This window comes from Dipodomys merriami, unplaced genomic scaffold, assembly GCF_024711535.1.
Source record: "Dipodomys merriami isolate MVZ:Mamm:240054 unplaced genomic scaffold, mDipMer1.0.p SCAF_2, whole genome shotgun sequence".
NCBI classification, from domain to species: Eukaryota; Metazoa; Chordata; class Mammalia; order Rodentia; family Heteromyidae; genus Dipodomys; species Dipodomys merriami.
This window is the reverse complement of record NW_027203381.1, coordinates 90,181,699-90,191,677: the sequence shown is the minus strand read 5'-3', so window position 1 is coordinate 90,191,677 and position 9,979 is coordinate 90,181,699. Positions and strand designations below refer to the sequence as shown.

At 35.0% G+C, this 9,979-nt stretch overlaps 1 protein-coding gene across 1 annotated transcript; it reads right to left on the bottom strand.

Moving 5' to 3' along the window:
• Positions 1-2,797: 2,797 nt before the first annotated feature.
• LOC138831703 (olfactory receptor 5H8-like) lies at positions 2,798-3,745 on the bottom strand. The gene has a single exon (XM_070028752.1). The coding sequence runs from the start codon at positions 3,725-3,727 to the stop codon at positions 2,798-2,800; it is 930 nt and encodes a 309-aa protein (XP_069884853.1). The 5' UTR covers positions 3,728-3,745.
• Between the last annotated feature and the right edge of the window lie 6,234 nt (positions 3,746-9,979).

The following is a 9,979-nucleotide window of genomic DNA, read 5'->3' as shown; positions in this document are numbered from 1 at the left end:
CTACAAACCACAGAGGAAAATCAGAGTACATATTGCCAATCAGAGCAATATTGAATACTTTTGAAATCAAATTATAAAACAAACTCCTGTTATCTATTATCCAATGTATTTTTAGTGACTTAACAAGTGATGGGTTTCATTGGACTCCTCTGAACTTTTCTTGAAAGCAATAAAATTGATCACATTTGTCTAAAAGTAGAGCTTCTCAGTCATTCCTGGGTATCATTTACTGATGAGGCTATACATCATGAAAAGATTCAAGATGATTGTGTAGGCCCTGCCTTTTCTCTTTTCCTTCCCTACCCTCTCCAATTATCAATCTTCCTGGGTGACAAGGAACATGTCAAAAAATACACTAAACAAAATTTACTGTCATGTTAGGCAAAATCAAGGAGTAAATAATATGATGTATGGAGGTCATTCTTAATTAAATCACAATTTGACTCAGATTGAGTCCTCCCCTAAATTATTTATGAGCCTCTCTGTGCTCATCATTTTTATTATTTACTACAAAAATATAGCAGTACAGATTGCTGCTTTAGATAACCTTTTCAAAAGCATTCATTGAGTGGCATTTCACTGAGGTTTGCATTCACATTGACACATAATTGAGAAGCCAGCATGACTTGGAGCTGTTATTTGGTATAGATATATCTCTTCAGTGAATTGTCTCTTCACATTTTTGTCCATTGTTTATTTGGGCTAATAAATTTCTCGAACATATTTTAAGTGCTTATCAAATATGTGACATATACATATAACTTTTCAATTTCAAATGAGTTATGTAAGAGTGGCATTGCAGTAGGAGCTGATTTTCTACATAGAGAACTGTATGAGCAAAATGAGTGTCTGTGGGAGTATGTCCAGATTGCATCATTCATTTATAATAGTCAAGAAAAATTTCTAGAGATACATTTGAATTTATTTTGAGAGGGACTCCAAATAATTCAGCATGAGTAAACATAGTTGGGAGAACACACGCTTAAATGGATACTAATGGTTCATTTTGGTAATCTAGCTACTCAGGAGCAGGATTTGAGAAGATCAAGGTCGTTAACTGAGCTCAGGCAAAAGAGTTCATGAGACATTATCTCAAAGAATAGCTGGAAGCAATGGCATGTGCTTATTGTTCCAGCTTTGTGAGAGGCTGAGCTCAAGAGAATCAGAGTTAGAAGTCATCTTGGCAAAAAAATAAATTTTTTTAGAAAAAAGCTTACAAACCCCATCTCAACATAAAAAGTTAAGGATTATGAACATAACTGCCATTCCCAGCCACTGCTGGAAAACTAAGTAGGAGGATCATGGTCTAGGCCTGGCTCAAGGTAAAGAGTAAGACCTATTTTAAAACAATCACATACAAAGGGCTCAAGGGATGATTCAAGCAGGAAAGCACCTGCCTAAGATGCTTTAATCACCGAGTTCACAGCTCACTACTGCACAGTTTATTATATCTTGTGTACACACATATGGGAAACTAAATTATCCAAATATTTTATATCTTTATCGGATTTATCTGTATTTATATATTCAGATATTTATATATTCAAATTATTACATATGTACATGATTGGTTGTCAACAACAAAACTTACTGAAAAAATAATATTCCTTAATCAGACTTCTGTATAAGAACAAAATCTGGAAGAGGATTATATAATATGACAGAGGGAATAAGTTACTAGAGTTTTACCAAGTACATATATGAAAACTTTTTACAGAGTGGTCCTGATTGGTATCAATCAAAAAGGGGTGAGGGTTGAAAGGAAGACACTCATTGATTAAACTTGGAGTGTATAAAATAACAGGAAACCTAGCATTTAAGGCTTTTCACAAGTGAGGCCTATGCACATGCTCATTTCTGTCTTTCACAGATACCCACTGAGCACTATGGCTTCACATTTTCTTAGTATTACTAGATCTTTGTTAATATATTTCAGTAATATATTAGAGTACGTACAGAGATGGTTCTGATTTCCTGTTCATGTGGATATTTTTTAATTCCAGAAAAGTGGAATATATTGTTCCTTTTCTGCCACTTTTCAATGTCCATGTAAACCTAATGCTTTTATTTCAACTATTAGTTTCTGAATGAGCAAAGCTTCTCATATTGCATGAATCTTAAAAAAATAAATCTGCAAAGGTGTTCAAACAACCTCACATAGTCTCTCTCTCCATCTAGACAAACAAAACAGAGTAGCCTTAGAGTTCTGTCATACTTTCACTGTGTCATTTTTCTCAATATTTCATTCCAAGTCCTATTTTTTTCTCGACGGCATATGTTAGTTGAATATTTACAAAAAAAATTCATCATTAAATAATTTGTTAGAAGAAAAGAGTTGAAGAATAGTAGATTTCCTGACTCATAACCAAGATGGACAAACACAAACTTGCCAACAAGATAGAATATTTGTGATAAATTTCCATCTTACAGAAAATTTCCAACCATAAAATAGATCCTTTACATTGGTCATTTTGAAAGAAACAGTATTTTAGAAATTTTTCTATTAGTAAAGTCACAATAAAGAACACATACCAGAAAAATGCTTTTATGTAATTACTTAGCATTCATAGATGCTTTAAACTGAATATTTTCTGATTTAAAATATTAATATTTTAGAGAATTTATTGTGTACCAATTTACATCATTAAATAGCTTGAAGTGTTAATTTAATTAGAATTGAACAAGGATAGGAAATTTACAATGGTAAAAAGTTTTGGAACATTTCAAAACATGCACAACTAACTGCAAAATTTTTGTGAGTGTGTATACTAAACAGGGAGATATAATAGTTTCAGAACTAAGAAGTTTTCCTTAATGTTTTTCTCAGGGAATCTATGACTTGCTTGTTTCTCAGGCTGTAGATCACTGGATTTAACACAGGGATTATGACTGTGTAAAATAGAGAATCTATCATGTCTGGGTCATCTGCTTGCTGAGATGTGGGGAGCACATACATGGTGAAAAGGGTTCCATAGTACATAGACACCGATAGGAGATGGGCTCCACAGGTGGAGAAGGCTTTCCGCACACTTTTCATAGACCTCGCTCGTAAAATGGTGAAGAGCACTAGTGCATAAGAAATAATAACCGTTCCAATCGTAACTACCTGGATTAAGCCAGCAAAAATAAATAGTATTAGATAATCTATAGAAGTGTCAGTACAGGAAATCTTAATCAATGGCATAAGGTCACAATAAAAATGTTGTATTATGTTGGAATTGCAGAAAGTTAATCTGAATAATAAAACCTCATAAATTGAAGCATGAATAAGTCCACCTATATAGGACAAAACTATTAGCCAGATGCACCGTGTATTGGTCACAATCACTGGGTAAAGTAAAGGGCTGCATATGGCTACATAGCGATCATAAGCCATTGCAGCCAAGAGAAAGCATTCTGCAGTTACCCAGATTGCAAAAGAGAAAAACTGTGTCATACATTGAGAATAAGAAATCATCCTACTTTCATCTGTGAAGTCCACCAGCATCTTTGGCGTGACTGTGGACGATAAGCAAGCATCCACGAAGGCTAAATTCCCAAGAAAAATGTACATGGGGATGTGAAGGTGAGGGTCCTTCCAGATGAGAGCAATGAGACCAAAGTTCCACACAATGGTAAGCAGGTAGATTACTAAGAATACTAGAAACAAGGGGAGCCACAGCTCTTGATGTTGTGTAAGTCCAGTGAGAACAAATTCTGTCAGAAATGTTGAATTTCCCCTTTCCATAGCTCCAGAGGATGTCTTCTGAAATGAAATAACATACATGGAAAAGGTCAGCCAATAGGACTAGAAAGTGAATACTTGAGAATGAACCATGTTATCAGAACTATGTTTCTTTATTTACTTATTTTAATATTTTTATTTTCTTTCATTAGCTGTACCAAGGAGTTGCCACTCAACAGAGCAGTTTATGAATCCAGGGCCTCTTGACCAATGTCACCGCTTAAATTCTCAGCCACCCCTCCTGTCCCATCCCTTCCCTTTTTACAGCTTGACTTCATCTCATTTACTCCAAAAACTGTTATCGATTTACAGAACTAACCAATTCCTGAAAACAAAAGTGTCCAGACCCTACTACACATATCCTGCACCTGCAAAGACATTGACAGTGTTTGTTTCAGGGCTCATCTTCCTCCTGTTATTGAGATATAATCACTTCACACAGTACATTAAAAACAACAAATACAAAGAAAAATCTCTTGTTTCCATATCTTGGAGTTCATTTCTCTTTGCATCATCTTATAAGGTCATATGCACATAGCTATTGAGCTATTCTGCTCATCTGTTAGGACTATCTTAGACATGTATTAATTATTACAAATGAGAGAAACCATGGGAATCTATGTTTCTCTGGGTCTGGCTTACTTCACTTAATATGATTTTTTTCTGAGTCTTTCCATTTCCTTTTGAATGGGATGATGTCATTCTTTCTGATGGAAGCATAGTATTCTATTGTGTATATTCTATTTGTGTATATTGTGTACATTTTCTTGATCCATTTATCTAGGTTGGTCCATACCTTAGCTAATAATGCTGCAATGAACTTGGTTGTGCTGGTAGATTAGCATAGCCTTGTTTGTGGTCATTTGGATAAATGCCCAGAAGTGAGACTGCTATTTCATAGGGGATCTCTATATTTAGCCTTTTGAGGACCCTCCATACTGCTTTCCAGAGTGATTGAACAAGTTTATACTCCACCAAAAGTGTTGTATCATTCCCTTTTGGCTACATTCCCACCATTGTGTAAGTTAGTTCTTTTTGTTTGTTTTCCCTTTTTGGTTTATCCCCTGTTGTCACTGTATTTGATTTCGGTACTCTGTGTCTTGTTATAAACGTTTATCTGATTTGGGGAAGAGAAGGGAAACAAAAAAATAATGGTGAGCCAAAGGATAAAGAGTGAACCAATGCAACAGTGACACTCACAAGACAATATGTTGGAAATGAACTTTACAAGGTAAAAGAGGCAATGCGGGAGGAGAGAAACTGGGAGAAAAACAAGGGAGGGGGTAAAAATGTTTGACAAGAAAGGTACTCATTTTTTTATGTATGTAACTGTAACTCCTCTGTACATTACCTTTACAATAAAATTAAATTAAAGAAAGAAGCTACAAAAAAAAAAAGAGATGTGATTTGGCTGTTTATTGGCTCCTGTGTTTCTTCCTGTTCCTGTCATTTTAGCTAGATGATTTCTCTCATTCTATGTCAGAGCCAATGCCAATTAAAAATCTCTTTTCTTACTTTAATTCAAACCTTTGTACAGACAACAAAACTTCTGCTGGGAGACACACTGAAAACACCACAGGAAGGAATAGGAGAAACTCTAGGGCTCTTTGGCACAGGCAGAAATTTTCTTAATAGAGACCCAGAAACTCAACAAATCAAAGAAAGGTTGGACAAATTGGATGGCATGAAGCTGCAGTGCTTCTGCATGGCAAAGGACATAGCTAGCAAGATCAATAGAAAACCCACGGATTGGGAGAAGATCTTCACTAGCCATAGTGAAGGACATGACCTCATATCTGAAATATACTTAGAACTCAAGAAATTAACTCCCCCAACAACAAATCCTCGAAGAAACAACCCCCTGATTAACAAGCCGGTTAAAGACTTAAAGAGAAACTTCTCTGAAGAAGAAATAAGAATGGCCAATAGACACATGAAGAAATGCTCAACTTCTCTACCCATAAAAGAAATACAAATCAAAACAGCATTGAGATTCCACCTCATCCCAGTTAGAATCGCTACCATCAAGAAATCTAATAACAACAGATGCTGAAGGGGATGTGGCCAGAAGGGAACCCTATTGCATTGTTGGTGGGAAGGTAAACTTGTTCAACCACTTTGGAAAGCAGTATGGAGGTTCCTCAAAAGACTCCACATAGAGCTCCCCCATGACCCAGCAATCCCACTTTTAGGCATTTACCCAAATGATCACAAACAAGGCCATACTAAAGCTACCAGCACAATTATGTTTATGGCAGCACTATTCGCTATTGCTAAGATATGAAAACAACCCAGATGCCCCTCAGTAGATGAATGGATCAAGCAAATGTGCTATATATACAACGGAATTCTATGTCTCCATCAGAAAGAATGATATTGCCCCATATTTGTTAGGAAATGGAAAGACTTGAAAAAATTATATTAAGTGAAGTAAGCCAGACTCAAAGAAACATAGGTCCCATGATTTCCCTTATCTACAATAACTAGTATATGTCTAGGACAAGCAGAAGAGATCAAAAGCTATGTACATATGACCATATAACCTGATTCTAACTGAAACAAAGCCCAAGATAGGGATACAAGAGGTTTTATCTTTGTTGCTGTTTCTTTTAATGTACTTATAATGTACTCTGTGATTTTTTTTGTTTCTTTGTATATTCTTGGTACAACCTCTGTTGTCACTGTATTTGATTCTGGTGTCCTGCATCTTGTATATACATTTTTCTGATTTGGGGAGGTGAAGGGAAATAACAAAATGCTGAAATAAGGATACAGGATGACACATTGTAACAATGATGTGTACAAGACAGTATATTCAAAGCGAACTTTACAACTCTGTGGGGAGGGGGAGGTTAGAGAGGGAAGGGAGGAGTTGGGGAGTGGGGAGAAAAGGGATGGTAGGAGAAAAACAAAGGAGGGGTAACAATGCTCCATAGGAAATGGACTCATTACCTTGCTCATGTAACTTTAACTCCTCTGTACAGTATCTTTACAGTAAGAAAGATATTTTTTAAAATAAAAAAAAAAACCTGCTGAGGAAAGACAACCAAAACATTCTGATGAGTGATAGAAGAAAAGTTCAGGGAGAACACAAGATAGTTGAGTGCCAAAAAATAGAAGAAGGAAAGATACTAAAAATGACAAATGACAGTGCCAAATGTGAAAATAATGTTCAAGGAAGCAAAAGAATGAAGAGATAAGTCTTCAGTTCTGAAAAACAAAGAATGAAGAGAGATTACTGAGATTACTCAGTGAAATTTATATGTTGTTAAATGTTTAAATCAATATTTTTATATTGGTAAATATATATCTTCACAATCGAGTAATTATTATATCTGTATACAATATATTTGAATATATTATACATAGATATATTCATACACCCATACATATACATATATATAACATCTAGGAGAAAGATATAGATAAGTTCATGTTTAATTTATAAATTTTAAGTTTGAATTCAAAATTGTAATTATCCTAATCAAAAATGTTTTTAGATAACTATTATAATTATGTAAATCTGTAAATATAATTTTGAAGCATTTGTCATTAGAGTTCACAAGAATGTAGCCAGTATTCACAGAGGGGATAAACAGTTAACAGATCACTTTTTCTGGAATCAATCAACTTATAAATATTTTAGTTACCCATACTTTTGTCATGAGAATAAAATATGCTTACTCAATTCTTCATTTCCCATGCAATCCTGAATAATTTTCATATTTTAAAAACTAAATATAAAATTATCACAAGTTAAGAAAAATTAAACTTTATAAATCTAAGAAATTCATTATAAATATTATAAAATTATTTGTTCTTACCAATATCTTCTAAAAAATATGGAGATCCTTTAAAATTATTAAGCTTTCAAAAAGTACATTGTAGCACAAATGTTACTGCAGCTCTGGTCCCTAATCTTTCCACAATGATTCATGGTGAAGGCTTCACTTCCCAATCTAGAAAAATATCGTTTAGATAACTTTCCTTAAATACAGTTGTAAGCCAGTTGAATGCCTCTGGGGTTTTGCCAGGACTAGAAAGCATAGGGAAAAAAATCTCCTACAAGAGCCTTGGAAATCCCTTCAGGTAAATGTGAAGATCTCCAACTGGACATTCTTGACATGGATATTCTTGGAAAATCCAAGTCATCCCATGGGGCCTTACAATGTCTAGAATACTAGAATATCAAGAAAATTGCATTAGTTTTGACAACTGAAATTACACTTGGGCACATGATTCAACCACAAGTGTCATTTCTGATAAGTTTATTCAAATCTCAGCTTTTCTATGTACATGCTTATTCACTATTATATATGCTTATTAGCAAACTAGCCCCTATTTATTATTTTAATTATATGTCTATTACCTTTAAGTAATTGGAGAAAGGAGATATTATTCAAAATGTCAGTTACCAATATTACCTAGTCCTACCAACTGCACGCATCCCATCAATTTTACTAGCATATATTTAAGTGTATAAACATTTGTTGAGATTGCTTATAGAATATGTAAACCCACATACTCTTTTTTCTCAGAGTTCTACTAATCAAAGAATAATAACTGCACACAACTAAGAAAATAGGTGCTGGTGAGGATGCCATCAAAAGAGAACTCTAATATACCATTGGTGAGAATGTAAACTTGTTCAACCACTCTGGAAAATAATATGGAAGTTCCTCAAAAGACTAAACATAGAGCTTCCTTGTGACCCAGCACTTCCACTCCTGAGCACTTATCCAATTGACCACAATCCAGGCCACAAAAGGTACCATAATAACTATGTTTATTGTAGCTTTGTTTACCATAGCCAAGATATAGAATCAACCCAGATTCCCCTCAGTGATTAAGAAAATGTGGTATATATACACAATGGAATCCTATGCTTCCATCAGAAAGTATACCATTGCCCCATTGTAAAGAAATTGAATATCTTGGGGGAAAAAATATTTAGCGATGTAAGCCAAACCCTTAATTTGTAGTAATTAGAATGTGCCTATAAATCTACAGGCAAACACAATGGATGGCAAAAGACAAAAAAAATACACTCTCAATTAAACAGCACTCTAAATTTTTACACAGTGAAACCAAAGAAGGATATTTGTATAAGAAGATCACAAAGGTTCAAAAGCTATGTGTTTATGATCATATAAAATAATATTTGTCAAAATGAACTCCAAGAAATGGAAACAAGAGGTTTTTTATTTTACATTTTTGTGGGTTTTTAAAAAGTTTTCCTGTTTGTGGCTGTTTTATATTTCTATATCTTTTGTCTTGTATGTAAGCTTATCTGATTTGGGGGGATTACGGGGAAGCACAAAAATATTGGGACACCAGAATCAACTCCAAATGGATCAAAGACCTCGGAGTCAAAGCAGACACCCTGGAAACATTACAGGAAGGAATAGGAGAAGCCATAGGTCTCCTTGGCTCAGGTCAAATTTTCTCAATAGAGACCCAGAAACACAACAAACCAAAGAAAGGTTGGACAAATGGGATCGTGTGAAGCTGCAGAGCTTCTGCAGGGCAAAGGACATAGCTAGCAAGATCAATGGAAAGCCCACGGATTGAGAGAAGATCTTCACTAGCCATACAACGGACAAGGGTCTCATATCGAAAATATACTTGGAACTCAAAACTTAACTCCCCCATCAACAAATCCTCAAAGAAACAACTGCCCAATAAATAAGTGAGCTAAAGACTTGAGAAACTTCTCTGAAGAGGTAATAAGAATGGCCAATAGACATATGAAGAAATGCTCAACTGCTCTAGCAATAAAAGAAATATGAAAACAACATTGAGATTCTACCTCACCCCAGTTAGAATGGCTATAATCAAGAACTCTAACAACAAATGCTGGAGGGGATGTGGACAGAAGGGAACCTTACTTCATTGTTGGTGGGAGTGTAAACTTGTTCAACCACTTTGGAAAGCAGTATGGAGGTTTCTCAAACGACTCCACTTAGAGTTCCCCTATGACCCAGCAAGCCCACTTTTGGGCATTTACCCGAATGATAACAAACAAGACCATAGTAAAGCTACCAGCACAGCTATGTTTATTGCAGCATTATTTACCATAGCTAAGATATGGAACCAACATAGATGCCCCTCAGTAGATGAATGGATCAAGAAAATACGATATATATACACAATGGAATTCTATGCCTCCATCAGGAAGAATGACATTGCCCCATTTGTTAGGAAGTGGAAAGACCTGGAAAAAATTATACTAAGTGAAGTAAGACAGGCACAAAG

Bases quoted from the DNA above. Each gene is read 5' to 3' on its own strand.
- LOC138831703 (XM_070028752.1), bottom strand. From the start codon at position 3,727: ATGGAAAGGGGAAATTCAACATTTCTGACAGAATTTGTTCTCACTGGA.